Here is a 26,486-nt window from a genome sequence, read left to right on the forward strand (position 1 = left end):
CCTAGGTTGGTTTCAACTGTCAGGTCATTGCCATAGTTAAGTAGATCAAATATTATTTGACTGAGATCATTCTTAGGATATTTTATTGTCCATGTTGTAACATTTAATTTATAACAGTTAAACATCTTTGCACAATTGTTTTAATCATTGTGGGTATACTTTCCTTTATTTCCCATCTTTTTAGTATTTCAGTCATTTGTTTAAATGGATCAAGTTGAATTTATTTTCATTGTAAGCCTTATCTTTTTCTCGTTTTTATTCTTCTCGTTTTTCTTTTTTTGCTAGTTTTAATCTTTGCTCTGATAAATGAGAGATCTGTTTAGAGATGGCTGATTAATGAATGACTGCTTAACACTATGTCTACTTTCCCATCTATGTAAAATTTAATGAGAATGATCTATGCATGGTGGAAGGTGTGTTTAGTAAGAGTATCAGAAAGACACAGACAACCTTTTAGAAATCACATTTCACAATAGACCACATTTTACCATCATACGGTTGATTGAACTATGTAGACAATATGAGACTTCACTTATTGCTTTTTTACCATAAAAAAAGCAGTTGATTCAGTAGAATTCCATTTTGAAGACTCTCTTCTAACAATCTACCATGAATGTTTTCACACATTTACTATTTCATACAAGATTATCTAAAAGATAAAACAAAAGAGATAACCTTAGCTCCCCACTAATTTTTAATAGTAAGGAAGACATAAAATTGGAAGATATTTGTTCATTAAAGATGTTCACTGCTGTCAGAGAGGAGTTCAATGCAAGATCCTAGTTGAAGAGACATTCTTTATAGCAAGTGAGGTCCTCTTGATGTTTCTGTTTGTAGGTGATGGACTGATTTCATCAGACCACTGGGTCTCCCAAATGAGATCCATAATCACTCAAAAGAGTTTGGTTTAACTCTCCCCACACAATAAAACCTCAGAGGATGACCAGATTTTGCTATGTAGATAGATGGATAGGGCTAGTCCTTTATTCAGCATTTGTAGCTTGGACAGACACTGCAAATGGACAGTGATATGGGGAAAATAGAATGAGCTAGACTGACTATGGAAATTGCAAAGCTTTTTTTTTAGCTTCAACTTCCTGGAGATAGATTTCTACCTGTCTTTTTAATATTAGTGTTCTTTTGGTAGTTTGGTGGAATACTATAATCTCTGAAGAACTGAAGGTGAAGAGCAAAAGAGATACATGGGGGGCATGAGATGGCTGCAGCATATTACAAACAAGGAATTACACAGGAGGAATAATGCAAAACATACTATTAGAGATACATTATCAAAAATGGAAGAGCTAGCTCTTTGCTGATGGCAAAGTAAAACCAGTGGACGGTCCACATGTTCTGTTGGTATCTGCATTGTGTCAGAAGCATCTGAGGGACTTTGTGTTCATGTACAGTGGAGGTCCTGTTGGTATACATGAACAAATAACCTGAAGAATGATGAGGCAGATGTAATGTGAGCTGCATCATTAGAGACAATACTCAGAATGAGGATGAGATCATAGATCCGTAAGAATATACTTTTTGAGAATACATGTTTTAGGTGTTGAAGGAAATACATATAAAATGAATAAGATTAAAGTAAGAAAATATTTTAAGAGGCTATTATTGGTGGATTAGTGAGCAAAAAGCATTTATTAAGTACTTAGTGTATGTCAAGTACTGAGTTAAGCATTAGGTATGTGAATACAATAACAAAATGATCCCTAGCCCTCAAAGAGCTGTCCTGTTCTAGGGAGCCAACAGCTGTAAAGGAGAAGTAGCCAGTGAAGTGTTTGGTTTGAGAAGTGTGGGGATGTTTTACATTAATACATCCTTTCTAGAAGAAATGATTAGCTGAGGGGAAATATAGGGTCAGAATTTGGATGGTTAAAGTAGAAAGTAAGAGGAAGATATAGATGTGTGATATGTTTTCTAGAGGTAAAACTTATAGGAATTATGAATTCATTAGATATGTGGAAAGTGAGAGAAGGAAGAATCAGAAATCACTCTCAAATTTGATTCCTCATTACATAATAATTGTAAGCTCCTTGAGGGCAAGAGCTGTCTTTTTTGTGTTTGTGTCCCAGTGCTTAGCACAATGCCTGGAACATAGTTAAGTGCTTAATAAATGTTTATTTACTGATTCAAGTTGACTTGACCTCATTGAATTTAGTCTTAATAATCAAAATAATATGTGGATATAGCCATAGTTCAGAGCAGAGTGGGAAAATCATGTAAGAAAGGTACAAGTATATTGCTTTGAGACTTCAAAGGAGAAATAGCATTTGTTCTAAGTTAGCCAAAGGAATAAAGGAAAGTATGGAGTCAGTGGTGGAAGGTAAGATCAAGAAAGACTAACTTAAAGGCATGCAGAATATTTTGTTATTATTTAGTCAAATTATTATTTTTCATTTCTTGTGCTTCTTAGAAAATTAGCCTGTGTCTTCAATATGACCATTTAAAATAGAATACGTGTCTCTGATCTCTGTGTATGTATACTTTTTTATTTTTTTCCAATTACATGAAAAAACAGTTTTTAGCATTTGTTTTTAAAAATTTCGAGTTCTGAATTTTCTCCCTCCTTCCCTTCTTCTCTCCTCCTTGAGAAGACAAGCAGTTTGATATTGATTATTCATGTGCAGTCATGTAAAACATATTTCCATTAGTCATGTTGTGAAAGAAAACAGACCCCCCCCCAAAAAAGAAAAAGAAAGTAAAAAAAAACAGTATGCTTCAATCTGCGTTTAGCCTCCTTCAGTTTTTTCTCTGGAGGTGGACAGCATTTTTCATCGGAAGTTCTTTAGAATTGTTTTGTAATGTTTTATTGCTGACAATAGTTAAGTCATTCACAGTTGATCGTGATATAATATTACCGTTACTGTGTACAATGTTCTCCTGGTTCTGCTCACTTCACTTTGCATCAGATCATGTATAATAAATCTTTCTAGATTTTTTCTGAAACCATCCTACTTGTCATTTTTTATAGCTGCGTATGTATACTTATTAATTTTATGCTGAAAGTTTTGAAATCTCAATGCCTCAAAGTAATTTTCAGTAGAAATAGGTTAAAAAGAAAATTAAGTGCTTTCTGTCTGGATATAATAGCATGTAGTTTGTACCTGCATAGGATAGACATCCTTTTCTTTACCACATGGAAGAGACAACTTTTTTCATTTTTTAAATTTTTTTTACCTTGACCTGTGGTTTATGGGTTAGAGATCTTGGCAATGATAATACAAAGTGTACATTTCCCTGTTGAGCTGAGCTTTTGTGACTATGGGTTATCTGTATTATAATTCACCTTAATGCATAGCCATAGCTTTTTATGGTTCATATAAAATTTGTCCTGTGATATAAAAGCCAAATAGACAAAAACCCGTTTACTACCATGAATTCTTTCCTGATGGGGCAGTGGTTCATGAGAACTTAGTAACTTGATTTGATACCATCTGTGTTTGTATACACAAAAGGTGTATATGTATTCTGTAATAAAGATTATATACCATAGTAGCTATATTGTCTTTTTCTTGTTGTTTACTAAGTACAGAATAATGTAATGTCAAGAAGCTTTGGTTCTAGAATCATACACTTTCAGAGATAGCAGGAATCTTAGCCAACTCCTTCATTTTATAGGTGAGAAAACCGAACCAACATGGGTAATGAGTGGCAGGTGTTAAAACTTGATATCAGGTTTTTTGACTCTGAGTGTGCTGCTTATTCTACTCCTCTGTACTGTCTTAGCTCTGCCTCATTGGATGAGTTTTGGCAAGTCGCTTTACTTCTTGGGCCTGTTTTTTTATTGGCACCAAGATGGGGGTAGGGGACAGGTCGGCTAGATGTTACGTAGGATACTTTAGGTCCAAAAATTCTATGACTTACATTGTGCAGAGTAATAATTGCATTTTATATTCTATAATTCTTCTGACAAATAATGGTCAGTATCGTAGTGTATACTGTTGACCTGAAAACTTTGTTAGAGAAAAGGCAACATGGCTAAATGCATACATTTTATGATTTAATTAATTAATTGATCAATTCCCTATTAAAGACAACAGTAACATAATGCATTATGGAGCCAGAAATGTTCTGGCTACCCAGTGCAGAAATCTTCTGACTTATATACATTTTACTGTGAGAAAGAAACTCTCCTAATTAAGCAAACCATAAATTCAGTAAGACAGGACAATTAACAAAGCAATGTTGGTCAGGCCTTGGGATTCCAGGCTGGATAAACATATGTCTCGGTGATAAGGAAATCCCACCACTAGTGAGTGGCAGGCTTCCTGCCCTAAACAGATAACTGACATAGGAAAGGGTAAACAAAGTTCAATAGAAATTATGGCCTAAGATGTCTGTGCTTTCCTCACCATCAACACGCCACAACACAGCACATGTCCATAAATATCGAGATATGGAAAACGTCCCATTATTCAAGATAGTGTCTTAGGTTAAAGGTCTCTTAAGGAATGTAGAGTCAGCCTTGGCTGGCTTTGTTGACATAGGAGAGGGACCCTCTGAGTTTGCTTCAGAGAGAACAAAGAGATTATTCTAAAATTTTATATTAAACATTATCAATACTCAGCAAGTACTGTCTCAGTATTTGTAATGATTTAACTTTTTAAATTTTAGTCAGGGGGTGATTTTAAATAAGGAATTAGTAAACATTTATTAAGTGCCTACTGTATACCAGTTGGTGAAATCATCATGCCAGTGAGTAAATCATCTATTCAAACTATTGTCTGTAGGGCTTATGTACTGTGGAATAGGAAAGGGGGCATGGGAGGATTGCAGACAACATTGACCTAAGAATCAAATAAGCTGACCTTGAGTTTCTGTTTACTGGGTGGAAGTCTTTTACCTTTCAATCTCAGTTTACTCATCTATAAAAAAAGAGAAATCTAGATAATTTGTGAAGTCCTCTTCAGCTGAGGTTCTATGATTCTTGTATTGCTCATCAAAATTTGATTTTTTTCAAGTAAATAGGAGCTTACTTCAGGAATAATTTTGCAGATTTTTCATTTTTAAAATTCAGTTCTACCAGAGGAAATTTTTCTTCCTTTGAAAGTCAGCCTTTTGCTTGAGGGGCCTGTGATATGAATGAAAAGCAGGAGTAAGGGATGAAAGAATAGCCTTCAGATGCTTCCTTGGTATTCACAGAAGGGCTTTTATTTTCACATTTGAACCCTTTGAACTTGGTTGTTAAATTTAAAATTGTCAGATAGATTTGGCCTTTCCCCTTTTCCTAAAAGGGAAGGAATATATATGCGTTTTGTGATTTTTCATAGAAATGGTTCCAGTCCAAGGAAACCTGCCTAACAAATAAAGCCGCAAATCGAGCAGTGGTACCACTCTGTCAGCTGTTGAGGGCACCCTTTATCTAGTTAAATGGCATCCCAATTCCTTTCAAAGACTGCTGCTTGCATCTTTTGCTCAAATGTTTGTAACTAAAACAGAAAAAGAAGCAGTATCCTCTGGAATAATTTTTATGGGAATAAGCTCTTGTTTTTGGTATGGACTCCTGAAATTCACCATAAGTCTCTTTTATATTAGGAAATGAAATATTACGTCTGCAATACCACACGGATTTTTTTACTCACGCTCAATAAACATCCAAATCAAAAGAGATATTTATAAAGTGCTTTGCAATCATTAAAGTGCTATATAAATGCTACCTATAATTATTATTTTAAGTTTTTACCTATTTTTAATATACATGAAATTTCAAGGTGAGAAGAACTGGTCAGATTTACACTATGATTTGTAATAAATGACATGAATTGTTTACCTGAGGTTTAAGTAATTTAATAATTTGGCTACTGTGAAAATTTACATCATAGACTCTTAGAGTTGGAAAGACTTTAAAAGTCATCTAGTCTAGGCCCTAAGTGCCAGGAAACTCATTCAATTTTGGGGCAACTCTAATTGTTAGGAAATGTTTTCTTATATTGGAAATTATGTATTTCCTTACATGGGCTAACAACTCTCTACAACTTCCATTGCTCTTTACGTTTGCTAAGCAAGAACTATTCCTTAATCACTGAATGAGTGTTGCCTCAGCCAAACAGACCTAGGAAGGACCTTAGTTTAGAAAGGCCAAGGTCAACCACTATATTCTGGGCCATCACCAGTCATCTTGACATTTGTCTTGTATATTGAAGCAGGTGCTGTGGAACACTTAGAGGTTGGTCAGATATCCACGACACCAAGGTCATCCACTGCATCCTGGACTAGCACTAGTCATCCTGACTTTTGTCTTGCCACTAGACTTTGATAAGTGGAGGAGACAGGGAGGCTGATGACTTTGGGTAGCTCTGACTCACTTAAATTCAATTCACTTGAAAATCAAGACATCACCCGTGATGTCACTGGTTCTCTTTGAGAACAAAGGAGGATCAACAGCAATAATGTCCTATTTTTAATAGACCTATCCTCTAGTTGACATGAAACATAAGACAATTTGCCCTAATTATGTGTTCCTTAAAAATTAATTTCCTTTATATAGTGTGTGTCTTCTGGATAATTTGTCATTGGCTCCATCGTAAGCATCATTTGTTCATTTAGTTAACATTCAGTGAGTGATCTTAGTATTCCCAAAATTAGGTTCTTAGAATGAAGGAACATAATCATTATAATAGCTGACATTTATATAGAGTATTAAACTTTACAAAATGCTTTATTTATATTATCTAATTTGATTCTCACCACAACTCCAATTATTCACTTCCCACTTCAGCCCCCCTTTTAGAGGTGATGAAACATACTCAGAGAAGCATGGCAGTTTGTCCATGGGTACATAATTAATGGTCGGGTGTGGGATTTGAATGCAGATCTCTCTTGACTCCAAGCTCAGCATCTTTTTCACTACCCCTTGCTGCCTCTTCCTTGCATTATTGTAATGTTAATAAGATTTATGTTAATGAAAGATCTTCCCCACCCATTAATAGACCTCACCAGGGGCCCGGGGAGCTTGATTAGGGGAGGCTTGTTTTGTTGGAATACTCACACCTATTGTTAATTAATGAGGCACTGGGTCACCAGGGTCTTGCCCTCTGCTCTATACTCTGAGGTGAGGTTTTACTTTGGGGGCTTGGAAGAAGGTTCCTGTGCCAGGTTGAGACTCTGGGTAGCCTTCCCCCTTTTTGAAAACCAAGATGTTGGTGCTTCTCTCTCTGGTAATTATGTATGTATGTACTGGTCAGGCAGTTGGGTCTGTCTATTGATCTGTGCTGTATGTATTGCTTATGATCAGACAGAAGAAGCCCTGTCTGTTGGTCTTTACTTCTCTGCTTGTATTTTCTCTGTTGGTGAATATAATTAAAGTAGATTGTTGACCCCTCAAAAGTTGCTTTCCTTTTAGAAAAGCAGATCTAAGAACCTGTACAGCAGGCCCTCCTGAAGCTGGGCTGCTTGCTACTGCAATCATAAAATGTAGAAAATTTTTTTTTTAAACAGAATTTGGAGGTCATCTGATCCATCCTCCCCACTGCCATTCCCCTCATCTTCTATTTTATAGATTAGGAAATTAGGACTCAAGGAGGAAAGATAGTTTGCCTGATGCGGCATGCTGATTTTAGGGGCATAGCAAATATACGTTTTTGGCTCTGAGCCAGTGTTACAGTTTAGAATTAGCATAGCGTATCACAGATGAAATTTAATTCAACAAGTACTTTAAAAACAACTTTTATTTATGTCACAGTGCTAGGTTCTGGGGGCAGAAGGGTGAAAAAATGTTGCTGCCCCTGTCTCCAAATCTTCCACAGGAATAAGTCCTGGGGAAGTCCCCTTTCCTAGGGGAAAGAGCTGACTCTGAAATGAGTAGATGTAGGTTTATTAGATGCCACTTTGCATGTTTACTACTTGTGTGACAGGCCAATCCTTTCATCTCCCTCGGGCTCAGTTTCCTCATCTGTAAAATGAGGAAGCTTTACCTTTGAGGTTTCTTCCAGCTCTATGATCCTATCATCCCTTCACATAAATATAATGCAAAATCAATTCCCCTAAATCCCCAGGAGAGCTCAAGACCAAAGGTTCTGAGAAATTGGAATAATCATTTCTACCTGGAGAAGTACTGGATAAAGTCTTATGGAACAAGTGATACCTGAGTTGAATCAGGCAGACATGTGGGAGAAGTATGTGACAGCTTATGTGGCATGCTGTAAGCAAGTGTACAGATGTTCAAAAGGGTAGGATTGATATCCTAGTGAATAGTCCAGTATTTCTAGAAGGTAGGCACTGGCACAGTAGAAATAGAGTCATGGTCTGATAACACAATAGTTGTGCCCACAGACAAGTAATTTAATTGCTGAGAGCCTCAGTTTCCTTAACTATACAATGTTAAACAACAGTTCCTTTGGCCCTGATCTTACAGGGTTGTTGTGAGGAAAGCACTTCTGTTAACCAAAAATTTATATATATGTGAATTTTTCCTTCTTGAAATAAAAAAAAAGTGTTTATTTTTGCATCTTAACTCTTTGAATTCCAGGAAGTGGGTGAAATAAAAATAATCAGAACTGACATTTATGTAGTACTTCCTGGTTTGCAAAGCTCTTTACATAAATTATCTTGTTAGCTATCTCCTGGACAAGAGAAAGAGCTAAGATAGTAGGATTGAGAAGTCAACCTGTCGATTATTTGTGGGTTATAAATTCACAAGTTAATTGAATGTTAAAGCTGCAAAATGTCTTAAGAGATGATCTGGTCATAATCCTTTAGGTTACAGATAAAGAAATGAAGTCCAAGTAACCTGCCCAGAGTCATTCAGCAAACATTTGGTTGAGCTTAGATTAAAATCCAGGCCTCTTGATTTCTGTGTCAATTATTGTTCATGTGTATATGTCTTAGAATTAAATCAAGTAACAGATATTAATTGAACATCCCATGTTTGTATCATGCTTTGTTTTGTGCTGGGACAGATAGAAAGACGGATAAGGAATAATTACTATTCTCAAACAGTTTTCTACTGAATACTAAAGGCATTATTTATGTTATTAACATGATTTATTAGATTTAAAGGCTTATTTGGAACTCTATTCCTGATACAAATCCAACCTGGTCATAGTGTATAATCTCTCTAATATTTTGTTTTGTCTTACTTGCTGACATTTCATTTAAAATTTTTTGTCAATATTCATTTTGGGTATTAATATCCTCTGACTTTCTTAGCTTTGCTTATCTTGATTTAGATACAAAGACAGTATTTGTATCATAGAGATTAAAAGGGTGCTTTTTTTGCTGCAAAGTTTATGTAATACTGAAATTCATTGTTCTTAGAATGTTTGATGGATTTCAGTTATGAATTCTTATTCATCTGGTCCTAGAGATTTTTGTCTATGATTTGATGTCATTTATGGCCTGTTCAGTTTATTTTTCTAACATTAACTTACTGAAATAATATATTTCTTCTTTTGTTAATCTAGGTATTACATATTTTTGTAAGTATTCACTTATTTCCTATAAGTCATCAGGTTTGTTAACACATAGTTAGATAAAATGATTTCCTGTAATTTCCTTTTCAATTCTTGTTAAATTCTCCTTCATATTTGTTAGGAATAATTTGATTTTTTCTTTCCTCTTTTGAAAATAAGAAAATATTATCTTAGTTTAATTTTTAAAAGGTCAGCTCTTAGTTTTTAACCATCTAATCATCTTTTGGATATCAATTATTAATTTTTTCTTTAATTTTAGATTTTTAATTTTGTTAGTTGGTGATTTCAAATTTTTTGATGTTCAGACTTTAAAAACTGTGTGCCCAACTCATTGATTTGCGTTTTTCTCTTATTGCTAAAAACATGTAAAGCTTCCCTAAACTAAATATTCCTAAATTTTTTCAGTTCATGGTACTGATGAGGTTTATGGTGATGGGGACCGTCGTGCTTGAATGAATTCGACTCAAGCCTTTTTAAAGCCAAAGAAAACAAAGTTTATTAAGGATTCGCCTAATTGGGTTGCCTCTTAAGGAGCCTAAGCTTTTGTAACGCTTTGGGCCAGACACAATTCCAGCTAGACAGAGTCTGAGCTGGATTGCATCTGAGCGCCTTCATGGAGGCAAGGTGGGACTTAAATACAGAGAAGAGTACAGGAGGGATCTGGGGGGTTGGTCTGGTAGTCCAGGGTGATGGGAGGGGGGGTTTAGGAAGGGTTTTGAGGAGAAGTCCAAGGAGGGTCAAAGGCTGGAAACAGCTGGAGGCTATCAGGAGATAGACAATGGAGGGTTTGAGTGGGAAGCAGGTAGGGCAATCAAGGGATGACAGACAATGATCACAGATTTGTGTATGAAAGGCCAGATTCTGTGAGGAGATACAGGAAGAGATCAATTTGAGTATGAAAGGTCAGATTCTGTGAGGAGAAGCAAAGAGAGCTCAATTTGAGTATGAAAAGCCAGGTTAAGTGAGGAAATTCCAGGGGAGCTCAAGGAAGTTCCCAGAGTCTGAACCTCATCAGTACCTTTGGTGTTATTAATTTTTAAAAATTTTTCATGGCACCTCAAGGAAGTTCATAGTGCCCTTATATCTCAGTAATTTTTTCTTGGTGCCCTGAGGTCAAGAGAAATACCTAACAATTCCATTTACTAACTTTTAGGTTCAAGCAGCTTACTAAGTATTTATGTACTAACAAGTTGGTAGCCATTTGAAAAAGAAATGGAAGTAAATTGAAAGAAGAAATTATTTTTATTTCATTCTTAAATAACCACAGTTGCTTTATTAGTGAGATATTTGCACCTGTTGGGCACTGTACACTTGCTCAAACCTTGGAATCAGATTGGTGGCCCTATCCTTATTTCCTGTTCCACACTGATTTTCAAGTGGTATTAGCTTTTTATTGTAGCAGCCCAGTAACTGGTGAAAACTCCGTTTTGCAAAGACATGATGTCACAAACAAAAAAGTAATCCTGACCTAGCAGGAGGTATAACTATCCAAAAGCATATCCCAAATATTTGGGAACATTAACAAAAAGAATACAGCAAGATCTAGTGTGAAACTGAACTACTTTGAGCTGATCATAGTTCGGTGAATGTCTGACAGATGTTGAGTATTGCTGTGTTTCTTTTGAATGTTTAACATATCCCCAAATGTCTCTGTGAGTTCATTCTTTCACCTTGAGGCAATAGTGCACAGTTTGGGAACCAGGGATTTAGAAATATAAATTTTCTTCTGTGAACTACTTTAGCTGCATCCCATAAGTTCTAGTATGTTGTCTCATTGGTGCCATTTTTAAAGTAAAATTTTCAGTTGTTAACTATAATTTGTTCTTTCACCAAACTGTTCTCGGGTCATGTTATTTAGTCTCCAATTATTTTTAAGTCCTTGCCTTAAAGGCCCTTCATTGAACATAATATTTTGTTATATTCAATTATAATAAATGATATTTTTAGTAGTTCTACTTTTCTGTATTTTTTGGTGATGACTTTAGCCTCAGTGCATAGTCATTTTTGGGAAAGGTGCCATATGCAGCTGCGAAGTATATAATTTCTTTTTATTCTAATTTACTAATTTCTAGAGATCTATTGTCTCTAATTTTCTAAAGTTCCATTCAGGTTCCTAAATACTTTTCTTTTTATCTTTTGTTTAGATTTTTCTAGGTCTGAAAGGGATACATTAAAGTCTTCTAATGTTATAGTTTTATTATTTATTTCCCTTCCCACTTCAAATAACTTTAAGTATTGTTGACCTGAAAACTTGGTTAGAGAAAAGGCAACAGGCTAAATGCATACATTTTATGATTTAATTAATTAATTGATCAATTCCCCATAAAGAAAACAGTTACATAGTGCTATGGAGTCAGAGGTGACTCTGACTACCTAGTACAGAAATCATCTGTCTTAAGTACATTTTGCCATGAGAAAGACACTCTCCCAATTAAGTAAATCATAAATTCAGTAAGACAGGACAATTAACAAAGCAATGTCAGTCAGGTCTTGAGATTCCAAGCTGGGTAAACATATGTCTCGGAAATCTCACCACTAGTAAGTGGCAGGCTTCCTGCCCCAAACAGATAACTGATGCAGGAAAGGGTAAACAATGTTCAATAGAAATTATGACCTAAGATGTCTATATTTTCTTTACCATTAATATGCCATAACATAGTATGTGTCTATAGATAACAAGATACAGTGTCTTAGGTTAAAGGTCTCCTTAAGGAATGTAGAGTCAGCCTTGGCTGGCTTTTGCTGACATAGGAAGAGGCACTCTCTGAGTTTACTTCAGAGAGAACAAAGAGATTATTCCAAAATTTTATATTAAACGTTATCAGTATTTAGATATTATGTTATTAGGTACATATAAATCAAATGATAATATTGATTCATTACTTGTGGTAATTTCCCAGCTCATATCTTAATTTTTTCCATATTTACTATAGCCAAATATGAAACTGATCTTTACCACAGCTTTTTTGATTTCAGATTAAGCATAATAAATTTTGCTTTAGCTCTTATTTTTAACTCCATGTGTATTTTTGTGTTTCAAGTATATTTCTCATAGATACCTTTTGGGTGGATTCTGTTTTTTATTCCATTCTGCCATCTACTTTTGTATTAGGAATGATTTTTTCCATTCATATTTATAGTTCTGACTATTAATTTTGTATTTCCCTTCACCTTGTTCTCTTCTACTTTTTCCTTTCTTTCTTCCCATCTCACTCTTCACAAATAAGAAGAAAGTGGTAGAAGAGAGGAATTTGTCCCATTTTTGAGTTCTCTCAAGTGGACAGTGTAGGAAACAATCACAACTTCAGAAGATTGAAAGTAAAGCTGCCTCTTCTGTGCTTAGCAAAGAGATGATGTGTTTTACTTGACTATATACTACACAAGTGAGAGTTATTTTATGGGATTGTGGAAATACCTAGGTCTGAGAGTTTCCCAGGCAATAAATCCTAAGAGGATTACACTTTTGTGTTCTCCTCATTGTTATAGATCTAATCTTTTTTTCCTACATCCCCCCCAGTCCCAGGTTTTTATTCTTTCTTTCTTTGCTTCAATCATTCCTTCATGTTCTTCCTGCCAACATTTGAGTTTGTTTTTCTTATGACTATTCATTGACTTATCTTGCTTTCCCTCTTAGATACCTCCCTCTTTCTTTGCCCCTGTTCCCTCCAATTTATCTTTTAAGTTAATATATTTCTATACTGAGATCTCTCTGTCTCTAATTGTATTTAGTCTTCTTTTATGAAATTCAGATAAAAGTGAGAATAATGGAGTGCCTTTTCCTTCTCCTTCCTCCTTCTCTATGATTATATATTCTTCATATTATTAACCTCATTGTGATTTCTTTCCCCTTCTTTCTTCTTTCCTCTCCAGTAATATAAGTCCCCTGTCCTTTAAAAAAATTCTTCTAAAACTATTACCTAGAACAAAAACACCCACAGAAACTGTCGTTTTATTTTTTCTCTATTACACTTAAGGATATTAGAATTCTTATAAGACATTTGTTTGTTGACTGTCTAGTAATGAGGAGCAGGTTGGTGGTGGCAGTGGATAGAGCACCAGTGCAGGAGTCAGGAGGACCTGAGTTCAAATTTCACCTCAGACACTTGACACTCACTAGCTGTGTGACCTTGGGCAACTCACTTAACCCCAGTTGCCTCATCCTGGGTCATCTTCAGTCATCCTGATGAATATCTGGTCACTGGATTCAGATGGCTCTGGAGGAGAAGTGAGGCTGGTGACCTGCACAGCCCTCCCTCCCTCAAAACAAAGTCAAATGCAAGTCATGTCATTTCTTTGATGGCATGGTCTTTTTCTGCAACCAAGGACGAACATACATCTAGTAATGAGTAAACAATTTGTTCCCACATATTAACTCTGAATTATAAAAATACATGTACTTTTTTATATTTCTCTTGATATCTTCATTTTCAAGTGTCTATTCAGTTCCGATCTTTTCATCAGGAATGCTTAAAAATCCTCTCTTCGATTAAAAACTGATTTTCCCCTCTATGGGATTATACTCAGTTTTATCATATAGGTAGATTATCTTTGGTTGAAATGCTTTTTTCTCTTTCCTTTTGGAATGTCCTATTCCAACCTCTCTTCTTCTTTATAGTGACAGATGGTGTTTTATGTGATGCAATTATGGGTCCTTGGTATTTGAATTTCTTTTTTGGTTTCTTTGAGTATTTTTTAATTTTACCTGGAAGCTCTAGATTTTGGCTATGATAGTGCTGAGAGTTTTCATTTTAGGGTTTCTTTTTAGAAATGATTGTTGGATTGTTTTTATTTTCACTTTGATCTTTGGTTCTAAGAATTTTTATTAAAATTTTCTACAGTGTGGTATCTGGATTTTTTTCTGATCATGATTTTTAGAGTCTGAGAATTCTTAGATTGCTTCCCTTTGATTTGTTTTCCAGGTTAGTTGTTTCTGATACTATATTTCTTAAAATTTATAAATTGCAATTTTTTTTGTTATTTCTCGTTGTGTTGCTGAATCATTGTTTTCTGCCTGACTCATTTTAATGTTAAGGGCATTCATTTTCTTGAGTGAAATTTTCCATTCTCAGTTCATTTTCCTTACCATTCTTTTTTCCTTAGCTTTTCCCATTTCGTATCTTGAGTTTAATTTCCTCCAGGTACTCCTGTAGGAGTATAGCCAAATACAAGGCTATTTTTTTTTTTTTGGCCTGAGGCTTTCTTTACTTGTGGAATTGCAGTCAGATCCAGGTATTTCTACAATCCCATAAAATAACCTTCACTTGCATACTATAGTTGAGTAAAACAAATCATCTCTTTGGCCATGGTTGAAAATGTTTGTCTTATTCTCCACTTGTCTACTAACTCTTTGTTAAAGGGTGGAAGAGCATGCTTCACTTTCAGTCTTCTGAAATTATGATTGCTTAATGCATTGTTCAGAATTAGGAAGTCATTTAATATTGTCTTCCTTTGTGATTTCTGTTTAAGATTTTCACTTAATCCTGTTAACTTGACTCTTCCAAATCTTCTCTCAATTCTACATCTTTATTATCTCACAGTAATATTATATTGCTATATTATTATATTCAGATACCCCCTTTTATGTAGGTCTTCCCTAATCAATGAAAACCCAGTTTCCTTTAAGTTCTTAGTTACTATTAAAAAGTGCTATCTTTTTATAGTTATCCCTTCCTCATTGTGACTTCCACATTCCCCATTGTGGTTTCGATATATTACTGGTTGGCATAAGAAATTAAATGAGAATTTTTTGGGAGTTTTGTGGAAGCTGCTGATGACACATGAAGAAATTAAATGTGAATTTTTTTGGGAGTTTTGTGGAAGCTGCTGATGACACACAAAGAAAGAGAAAAAGTTTGCAAACTCAGAAATGCATAAAATATAGTAGGATATTGTATAATATCAGTCCAATTTTATAATAAGGTACTGTAAACACCTCATAAAAGGAAAAGAAAAAATTTAGTCTTTTTCTCTGGTATGAAAGGAGGGCCAAAAAATGTTACCCAGGTTTTCTAGATTGTTGGGGCAATCTGTGATTGTGAGAAGGGATAACTATATATAAGACCTTTCTTTCCTGCCTTTTACCCTCTTGGAGTACATACTTAGTAGTATTTTTGCAGGATCAAAGACTATGTACAGTTTAGTAGCTTTTAAAATATAATTCCAAATTGTTTTCCTTTGAAATGGCTGTCACTAGCTTGCATATTTTAATTAGTTGTTTATATCATTTGATTCTTTAATCATCAGGGAATGGCTTTTGTTTGATATATTTATGTGATTTCACTAGATATTTTGGATATCTGACCTTTTAAAAGAGATTTTTCGGTAAATATTTTCTCCAATTAACCAATTCTTTTCTAATTCTAAGTGTAATGATTTTATTTTTAAAATTCTCATCAATTTTATGTAATTGAAATTGCTTATTATATATTCTGTCATCACCTTTATCTAATCTTTAGTTATGAATCTTGATATTTTTACACTTTTATATTTAGCCTCTTACTTGCTTGTTTCCATTTTCTGTTTTTAAAAAATCATAATTGGCCAATGAGTTCTTCATGCATCCACAATAGTATCTTTGAGCAGCTCTCCATTTTTTTTCAAGACTGGACAGTTAAGTGGCACAGTGGATGACTGAAAAGGACCTAACAACACTACCCTATTCAGAACTCCAAGTTCAAAATTTTTATCATCCATACCCCTTCCCTTTATTTCTTTTTTCCCCACCTTAAGGCTGTATTTGAAGGAAGGGCAAGTTGGGAATTTGCAGGGACAGTGCATTGCCTTCATTCAAGCTGCTGTGATTTTGGATTTCTCATTGAATTGCTAATTAATTTGTGGAATTATGAAATGGAGATAAGCATGTTCAATTCTTTGAGTACTCAAAGGGAAAGACTGTGATGTCAGTGGGGAATAATGTTTTAATCACACATTAATAAAGCATAGTGCAGGGGCAAACAGGTATCAAAAGTATAGTACAAAAGAGGGTATAGAGGCAGATGGTGTGGGGACAAGGGAAAGGGCAATGAAGGCAGGCAGGCAGTATGGGAAGGAGAATGGAGAGGGAGGAGGCAGAGAGAGTCCCTCATGTAACCATGAGTTAGAGCTAGGAGCACTTGGCAGCAGGGACCCAGTTGGAGATAGAAAATACTTGTGAGGCAGGAATTCAGGGTCTCCTTTTTAGAGGGTTCTGGTAGGGGACAGACTAACACTTACTCATACCACCTCATTCCCATATACCCTTGTGCTCATCTTAATGCATAATCTGAAGCTTATCTGAAATTTACATATCATAGGACCAAAGGCTCTGACAGCAAGGCCTAGATGGCTTCCCTTGATTTAGTACATAGTCCCAGATGTAACATTTAAAATAAATATATGATACAGTTTGCAAATTATGCTCCTTTGATTTTTGGGACAGTTTATACGTGACTTCTAGGTTCCCCTTTGCAGTCTTCCTGCTATTGTTACTTTATACTAGCTGCTTGGGGCATCTAGGTGGCACAATGGATAGAAACTCAGATGAGCTGGTCATACTGTTTGAATGCTAATGTTATATGTTTGCCCAAAAAATGGTTTTATGCAGAATTCACACAAAGCAAATACAGAGAGGTCAGAAGAAGTGATACAAGGATACTCCCACGGTGTCTCTGAAGAACTTTGGTATTGATTGTGGGGCATGAAAGATTGACACAGAACTGTTCATCATGATGTGCGTACATCAAAGAAGAATCTGTGCTCTAAGAGGAAAGCAGAACTTTAGTAGCTTAAAAGAAATGTGAGATGTGTAAATTTAGACATCTCCATCCCACATGTTTTCGTGGTAGAGTTCATATTGGTCTGAGCCACAGTTAGACACATTGTACTTTGATTCTGACATTGTGATGTCCTTTTTGTCCTTTTTGAGTATGAAGGACAATAATAGGGAAACCAGAACAAGATAAAATTTTAACATACTCATGGACCAGGTAGATGCCATAGAGAGAATCAGCAGTTGTTTTTCCTAAGAGAAGAAGCAACAATGGAACCACTACCGAGAATGTAAGATTCAGTGTTCTCTGAAAGACAGTGTTGGGGAAACATTACAGTAGATCGTTTGTTCATTCATGTGTGTATATAGTATTTTAGCAACATAAGAGAGAGAAGGAGAAGGAAAGGGTGGCAGATGGAAGAAATGGTAGATCTCTGGCTTAGCCCCTTATAGCAGAATGGAGAAGTCATGTATCATGTTACATACAGCATATCATGACTACATCACATTATATATCACATCATGTCACATCACATCACATCGTGTCATATTGCATCACACAGGAAGAATTTATTAAGTGCCTACCTACTCTGTATGAGTCACTTAGTTAAGTGGTGGGGATACAACCACAAAAATGCAAGAGTCTTTGTCCTTAAAGAGCTAAGACTGATTTTGAGTGGAGAAGAAATAATTTTATAACGTGACATTTAAGTTATGTGGGATAATTTTCTTTCCTTCCCTGTTTGGTAGTGTTTTTACCCACTTGCTTGGATGGTTGAGTGGAGGACAGGGTATAATTTGTACACAGGTAAGATTGAGACAAAATAAACACAAAATAATTTCAGGATAGGAAACAAACTGCTGAGACACTCAAAAAAAGGTCTATTGGATTTAGAGTTTGAGCTAAGTTTGGAAGAGAACCAGGCCTTCCAGCAGAGCTGAGGGAGAGTATTCTAGGAGTGGGGCACAGTTTGTGTTACTTTGTGGATGTGTGAGATGGCTTGTGATTTAGAGGGAACAGTATGATGGAGCACATCACACATTGGTCAGTTTTGCTACAATGTGTAGAGTGTGTAAGGGTGAATAATATGTGACATGCCTGGAAAGACAGATTGAAACTAGATAGTGAAGGGATATAAATATCAATAGAAAAGTAGATATTTTTTCTTGTATGTAACAGAGAGCTACTTAAGCATCTCAGTTGGGAAGTGCCATATTCACGCTTCTGCCTTTTTTTTTTTGAGTGGATTTCTATCTCATCTAGGCTGGAAGGGGCTGTTTATGGACTGATTCTGTTCCTGATCTGCACAGAAACTTTGACTTGTTCTATTTATGACCTGGCAAAGCTCATTTCTCCTTAGACAACTTGGTTCTCCTTCCCAGCCCTCTATTCCCTAACTCAAGTCATATGCCAGCCTCCACTTCCCCAATAGCAAAGACCTCAGGCATGTGCTGCCACATCTATCTGGCCAGATTTTTATTTTAAGGACATCAGTTTATCAGCTTTGAGGAGGATAGTTTGGACATGGAGGTGTCTGAGTGCAGGGACTTCAATTAGAAGGCTGAGATAAAAGGTTATAAGAAACTGTATAAGTGGAGTGAGGGAGAAGTGTTTGTAAGAGATGTTGTGGTGGTAGTATTGAGAAGACATGGTAAGAGTAGATTATGAACTTGTGTTATGGTCCCCAGGATAGAAATAGAAGTTAAGAGGAGAGATAATTTAAGGAGGAAAGATAATTAAGATTTGTTTTAGACATATCATATTTGAGATGCCTATGGGATATCCATGTGGATATGTCCCCTAGATATCAAAGAAATGGGGAACTGGAACTTAGGGGAGATTTGAAAGATGGTTGTGTAGATTTTGGAATCATCTGCATAGAGAATAGGGTTGAGTGAGTTGATGGTCAGTGAGAGAGAGCAGAATAGAATGCCCAGAATGGAGCTCTGGGGTTCATGTATGCATAGGAGGTAGGGCATGGAATGAAGAGTCTTCAGTGGAGATTGAGAAGGATTGGTCTTAGAGGAGGAGATGCAGGGAAGATTACCCAGAAGGAAGAATGTAGTTCACAGTGCTAAATGCTGCAGAAAGGCAAAGAGGATGGAGGATTAAAAAAGCCATTAGACGGATGAAGTGATATAAGATAGCCACAAAGAAACAGGGAAGCAGAGAGAGCAGTGTCAGCTGAGTAGTGTGGGGATGGAAATCAGATTGCAAGGGCTTAAGAAATGAATGGACAGTGAGATGACAGAGACAACAAGTGTAGACAGCCTTTTCTAGGAGTTTAACTGTGAAAGGGAAGTCTCTCTCTTAGTCACTGCTGGCATAATTCTTGCTAGAGTCCTCCTTAATAGGCTGATCCTTCACCTGGAAGATGGTCATATACCTGAGAGCCAGTATGGCTTCAGAAAGGGCCAGGGAACAGTCGATATGGTGTTTGCTGCCCCACAACTCCAGGAGAAACGCCAGGAGCAGAACAGAGGTCTGTACACAATGTTTGTAGATCTGACCAAGGCCTTTGACACTGTTAGTCATGAGGGCTTATGGAATATTTTGTCAAAATTTGGTTGCCTGAAGAAGTTCATCAGTATTGTATATTAATTCCTTGATGGCATGTTTGCCCTGGTTCTGGGTACTGGACAATGCTCTCATGCCCTCCCAGTCACCAATAGGGTGAAACAGGGCTGTGTGCTTGCTGTCATGCTTTTTAGCATGATGTTTTCAGCCATGTTGTCAAATGCTTTCAGTGAGGATGAACATAGCATCAAGGTCATCTACCATACTGATGGTAAATTCTTCAATTTGTAAAGGTTACAAGCTAAGACCAAAGTGGAGGGAAAGTGTTGGTGCATGATTTTCAGTTTGCAGATGATTGTGCACTCAATGCAGCCTCTCAAGCTGAGATGCAACAAAGTATGGATCAATCTATGCTGCCTGTGCTAATTTTGGTCTAATAATTAACCCCAAGAAAACACAGGTGCTCCATCAACCACCACCACACCATGCATACATGGAACTATTGGTTACAACAAATGGAGAAGTTTTGAATGCTGTGAACAAGTTTACTTACATTGGTAGTGTGCTTTCCAGGCATGTACATATTGAGAATGATGTTGATGCACACATTGCCAGAGCTAGCTCAGTGTTTGGGAGTCTCTGAAGAAAAGTTTGGAAGAGAAGACTGACTACCAAACTGAAGGTCTACAGAGCCACTGTGCTGACCTCATTATTATATGCCTGTGAAACATAGACAGTCTACCAGTGCCATGCCAGGAAACTGAATCACTTTCGTTTGAACTGGCTTAGGAAGATTCTGAGGATCACCAGGCAGGATAAGGTACCAGACACTGAAGTGCTTGCTCAAGCTGAACTGCCAAGCATTCAAACTATGCTTCAGAGAGCACAACTCCCATGGACTGGCCACATTGTTCGAATGCATAATGTATGCTTGCCAAAAAAGACTTTTATGGAGAACTGACATGGAGCAGGTGATCACATGGTGATCAGAAGAAGGGATACAAGGACACTCTCAAGGTCTCTCTCAAGAACTTTGGATTTGACTGTGCAATATGGGAGACACTGGCACAGGAGTGCTCAGCTTGATGTGCACACATCAGAAAGGGTGTTGTGCTTTATGAGCAAAGCAGAATTGAGACAGCACAAAGTAAACATAGGATGTGCAGATTTGGAGTATCCGCCTCCAAAATTCATATGGACTACCTGTGTCCAACCTGTGGTAGAGCTTTCTAAGCTCATATTGATCTGATCAGCCACAGTTGGATACACTAAAACTTCACTTTATCACAGTGATATCATTTTGATTCTCTTTGAGAATGAAGGACAACAGCCAATCAGCTGTGAAAGGAAGGGGGGATATATATTTGCTTGAGAGAATGGTAGAAAGTTTAGACTGTCAACAAGCAAAGATGGGAGAGGATGGAAGGATTATTTTGTGTTAAACATAATTTCTACCTACGTTAAAAGTACCTTAAAAGCTATATAAAAATTTTAAGGTGTTATATAAATGCTAGCTCTTATTATTCCTCATTAATCATGGTGGATACTTGTAAACATCATTCCTTCAGATTATTATTTTTTTTCACCTTTTGAGAGATCTTCAGCCTTAAGAAATCCTCTTACCACTAGCCTCACTGTAGAACAAAATGATAACTGGTATGAGTATTGTCTCTGTTTGCTTACATAATGTTTTCTCTTTTAGGGTCTCCTCACAAGTGGAGTGGAATTTGAATCTCTCCCTGCAGCTCTTTCTCTCCCTGCTGAATCTGGACTTTATCCAGTGACACTGGTTGGTGTCCCTAGAAGTACAGGGCAGATTACTATTAACGGTAAGGACCCTTTGCTTCGTATTTTTAGGAGAGTGTGAGGTGTGTAAGTGGGCAGGACAAGTCATTTTGTTTGACTGGAACACAGAATTCATGGTTGAGTGTTATATGAAACAAAGCTTAAAAGGTGCTGCTAGATTGTGGAGGGTCTTGAATGTCAAACTGGTAAGCTCACACTTCCTACAGTAGACAATAGGATTTTGAGCAGAGGAGTAATATGAATGGCTCATAAGAAAGGTAAATTTGGGAAACTGTGTAGCTGATTGAATTAGGGAGGGAAGGGAGTAGATATTATAGAGGGAGAAGTGATAAGACTTACTGAAAGATGAGATGTAAGAGATGGAAGGGGCAAGGATCCAAAATATTAAGGTTTTTGAGTTTGGAGACTACCTGACTGGTACTATCTTGAAGCTACACCCTTAAAATGGCAAAGAATAAGATTCATGTTTTTTATCATGCCACTTATTTTTTGACATGGACTTTTTGCCATAAGGAATGGCAAACAGAATAGAACATTTTATCACCTTGATGTAATCTTTTTTTTTTTTCCATTCTTCCTGGCTTTACATTTTTTAAAAAATTTAATATATTTTTTCATTTCGTAATCCTCTTAATAAATATGCATAGTTAAGCAAAAAAAAATCCATATTCTTCATGTCCGAAAATTATGTTTTCATTCTACATCTTGAGACTTACCTCTCAGTCAGGAGGAAGTTAATATGCTTGATTCCTGGTCCTCTGGAATCGTGGTTGGACATCGCATTGGTCAGAGTTTTTCAAAGCTTTACAATGTTGTTATTGTATACGTTGTTATGTTGGTTCTCCTTATGTCCCTCTGCGCCAGTTCATATAAGTTTTCCCAGATTTCTCTTAAACCATTGTCTTTGCCATTTCTGCACAGTGTATTCAGGTTCCATGATTTGTTCTAAATGATGGGCACCTCCTTAGTTTCCATTTCCTTTACCACTACAAAAAGTGCTACTATACATATTTTAAAACATGATATCTTTTTTTAATCTCTTTGTAACATAGGCCTAACAGTGGTATCAGTGGGTTTAAAAGTTTGGTGAATTTATGTACATAGTTTCAAATTGCTTTCCAAAATGACTGGGTTAGTTTGCTGTTTTACTTACAGTGCATTAAGGTGCTTATTTTCTTACAGCTCCACTAACATCAGTCATTTTTTTTTGGTCATCTTTGCCAGTTTTATGACTGCATGGAGTCTTAGAATTGTTTTAATTTGCATTTCTCAAATTATTAGTGATTTGGAGCATTTTTTAATATGACTCTTGGTAGTTTGAATTTCTCCCTTTGAAAACTGCCTATTCGTAACCTTCAACCTTTTATAAGATATATTATTCATTCCATCCCTTTGAACTTCATTTATACATTCTTAGAGTTTTATTGCTGAAACTACCCCTTTTTTACCATTGAATAAACAGATCTAAAAACAACTCACCCAGGTTCATATAACTCATAAGAGGCAAAGCTTGTAACAGGAACCTAGATTTCCTGACTTCTTGACCTGTCCCTTGGGGGATATTACCCTAACTCTTGCTTTTTTCTTATAAAAGCCTCAGTCTTTCCTTCTTGGCCGTTTTCTTCGTTCATGACCATGTGTGTTGCCTTTTGATGAAACCTTTTATTGACCCTATCCTTTCTACTTTTAATGAGTCAATAACTACTATAGGTGTACTATTTACACTTTCTGAATGTCATTACCACCTGTTCTGTCCTTCCTGAACACTTTTCAGTCTGGCTTCTGACTTTCCCACTGCCATGCCCTGAGGGTTATCATTACTTATTAAATGACTTTTCTCACTTCTTATATTTTTGACCCAGTTTGCTGTATTTGACAATGTGGGTCACTATTTTCCCTTTTAAACCGTTCCCTCCTTATGCTTCTGTAAAACTTTGCCCTCTTCATTGTTCTGTTGTTTCTTGGCTCCCTTTCTCCGGGATTCTTTTCCCATCACAGTTACTGTGAACATCTCAAGGCCATGTTCATTGTTCTCTTCTTTTTTTCCCCTTATGCTTATTCTCTTTGGAGAACCTCTCTTCTCCTTACTGCAGTCATCATTTCTAAGCTGATTTGTAAACATTTTGCCATCAAATTAGATCTTTTAGTCTCTTATCTCTGCCTTCCACTATTCACTTAAATTAATTAGATAATTGTTAAACTGTCACTTATCAGAAATCACAGGTACTGTGACAAAGTAGATAGAGAGCTGGCTTTAGAATCAGGAGGACCAGCATTCAGGTCCTGTCTCTGGCATATATAGGTTATTTCACAATTGGTGAATCATATAGCTACTACTGCCCTCCCTCCTTAAACTACCTAGAATTTCATTACTTTGTATACATTTGTATTTTGTAACTATATTCATGCTGTGTATATTTTTTCATGTACTTGTCTTCCTCATGTAAACTCTTGAAATAGAGAAAGAAAACTGTAGACCAATAACCCTAATGAATATTCATGCAGAAATCTAAATAAAATATTATCAAAGAGGCTACTAAAGATTGTGTGCTACTACTACTTGTATTATTCCAGAACTGTAGGAGGGATTTGGTATTAGGAAAACTACAAATGTCTACCATGTTAATATAATAAAAAGAAAAATTATGAACAGATGCAGATGAAGCTTTTGACAAAATACAACACCCATTTCTTAGAAAAACACTAGAAAACATAGGAATCAATGGAACTATTTTTTTGGGGATGGCAGATATGCAATGGAGATAAAGTAGAGTCCTTTCCAGTAAGATCAGGAGTGAAGCAAGGATGTCCTTTATTATAATTTGTATTTGGCAGTGTTACAAATGGTGGCTATAATAATAAGACAAGAAAAAGAACTTGAGGGCACAATCGTAGGAAAAGAAGAAACAAAATGACCATTTTTGTGGATAACAATAAAAATTAATTGAGACAATTAATAACTTCAGCAGCATTGCAAGATATAAAGTAAACCCACATAAATCAACAGAATTTTTGTGTGATGTCAATAAAACCCAGCAGGAAGAGCTAGAAAGAGAAATTGCATTTAAAATAACAACAGGACTAGAAAATGCTTGAGAATCTACTCACCTTGGTAACTCAAAAGAATTTATAAGAATACAGCTACAAAGCACTGTTTATGGAAATGAAGAGAGACCAAAATAGAGAACTGTTACTTGTTTACAGGTAGGCCAAATCAGTGTAACAAAACAACAGTATTACCCTAATTAATATACTTATTCAGAGTTGTATGAAATTGACAAAGTATTATTTCATAGAATTAGAAAAAGGAACATTTGAATTCATCTGGAGGAATGTAAGGTCAGTATTCTCAAAGGGAACATTGACAAAAGTAGGAAAAAGGCAGCATAGCAGTGTCAGATCTCAAGATGGTTGAAAAGCAGTAATCAATCAAATGATTTGGTACTGGTTAAGAAATAGAGAAGTAGATCAGTGGAACAGGTAGTTACACAACATACAGAAATTCAACAAGCCCCAAATACTCAGCTATTGGGTGAGAATATTTGAAAAAATTACTGGGAAAATTGTATTACAATATGGCAGAAGTAGGGTTTAAGCCAATTCTTAACATAATATGCCTAGATAATCTGCAAATGGATATGTAGGCTAGCTATAAAAAGTCATATCATAAACAATTTAGAATAAGGACCAGCAGAGTATGGCCTACAGGCCAAATCCTGTCCTCTACCTGTTTCTGTATAACTACTGAGCTAGGAATGACTTTTACATTTTAAAATAGAAAATTATTTGTATAAAAAACTTATATGCAAACTTATTTTAAAAATATAATAATTATTCTTAGCTACTAGTATACAAAAACAAGTGATGGACAGCAGTTTGCTGACCCTTAATTTAGAAGAGTAAGGAAGAAATTGCCTTTCAGATAGATTTCAGGATAGGAGCCAGGTCATTACTAAATAAGGGATGGAGATGATCATAGAAGATAAAACAGGCAATCCTGATGATGTAAAATTTAAACATTTCTGCATAAACAAATCTAATATAGCTGAGATTCCTATTTCCTGTCTAAACAGATAACCTGGGGGGAAAATCTGTCAATAAGTTTTTCTGATAAAAGTCTCATTTTAAAGCCAAGTCAGCAAACTTTTAATTTAGCATTTTTCAGGTTGTAGGCACTCTACTAAACACTGGGAATACAAATACAAGTAGAAAGAAAGATAATCACTGACCTCAAGGGGCTTATATTCTAATGTGGAAAGACCACACTGGAAAGGAAGCTGAAAAGCCAATGGGGTGTGCGGAGGCATTGCAGAAAATGGGAAAGAGGAAGTATTTCCAAGATATATCAGGAATTGATTTAAATTTTTAAGATTAAAAGCTATTTCTCCATTGATAGATTCTGAGTATATTAGCTGACAGTATTCACAGGAAGAAACAGAAGCCATCAAATAGCCATATGAAAAAAATACTTCAGATCACTAATATTTAGAGAAGTGCAAATTAAAGTAATTCTGAAGTTCTACCTTACATCCATCACATTGGTAGAGCTAACAATAGTAGAAAATGACAGATGTTGAAGAGGCTATGAGAAAACAGATGCCTTGATGCATGGTTAGTAGACCAATGAATTGGTCTGACTATTCTATAAAGCAGTTTAGAATTATGTCCTCCAAATTACTCAGTTGTTTCCCTTTTGATCTATTGATTCTGCTATTAAGTTTACCCCCCAAAGACAGAAGAAAAGCCCCTATATGTACAAAAATATTTCTACAGCTTCTTATGTTGTAAAAAAGCAATAGCAACTAAGGTAGAGAATACCCATTAATTGGAAAATAATAGAATAAATTATGATCTAAGATTATAAAGGAATACTATTATGCTTTAAGATATGAAGACCTAGGAAGACTCATATGAAAAAATACAGAATGAAATGAGTAGAACCAGGAGGATAATTTATACTGTAATATTCAGTATTAAATTGATGTTTGTAAAGTGT

General features: G+C 35.8%; 1 protein-coding gene across 4 annotated transcripts in view; it reads left to right on the top strand.

Annotated features, from left to right (window-relative positions):
• Positions 1-26,486, top strand: part of TRAPPC9 (trafficking protein particle complex subunit 9) — a 1,025,445-nt gene that overhangs the window by 208,154 nt on the left and 790,805 nt on the right. For all 4 annotated transcript variants that reach the window (XM_072602984.1, XM_072602987.1, XM_072602985.1 and 1 more), the window contains one exon: positions 21,387-21,513. In XM_072602984.1, coding sequence (XP_072459085.1) covers positions 21,387-21,513 — 127 coding nt within the window. The remainder of the gene's footprint in view (positions 1-21,386; positions 21,514-26,486) is intronic.

The sequence above is a fragment of the Notamacropus eugenii genome, chromosome 4 (assembly GCF_028372415.1).
Source record: "Notamacropus eugenii isolate mMacEug1 chromosome 4, mMacEug1.pri_v2, whole genome shotgun sequence".
Taxonomy (NCBI): Eukaryota; Metazoa; Chordata; class Mammalia; order Diprotodontia; family Macropodidae; genus Notamacropus; species Notamacropus eugenii.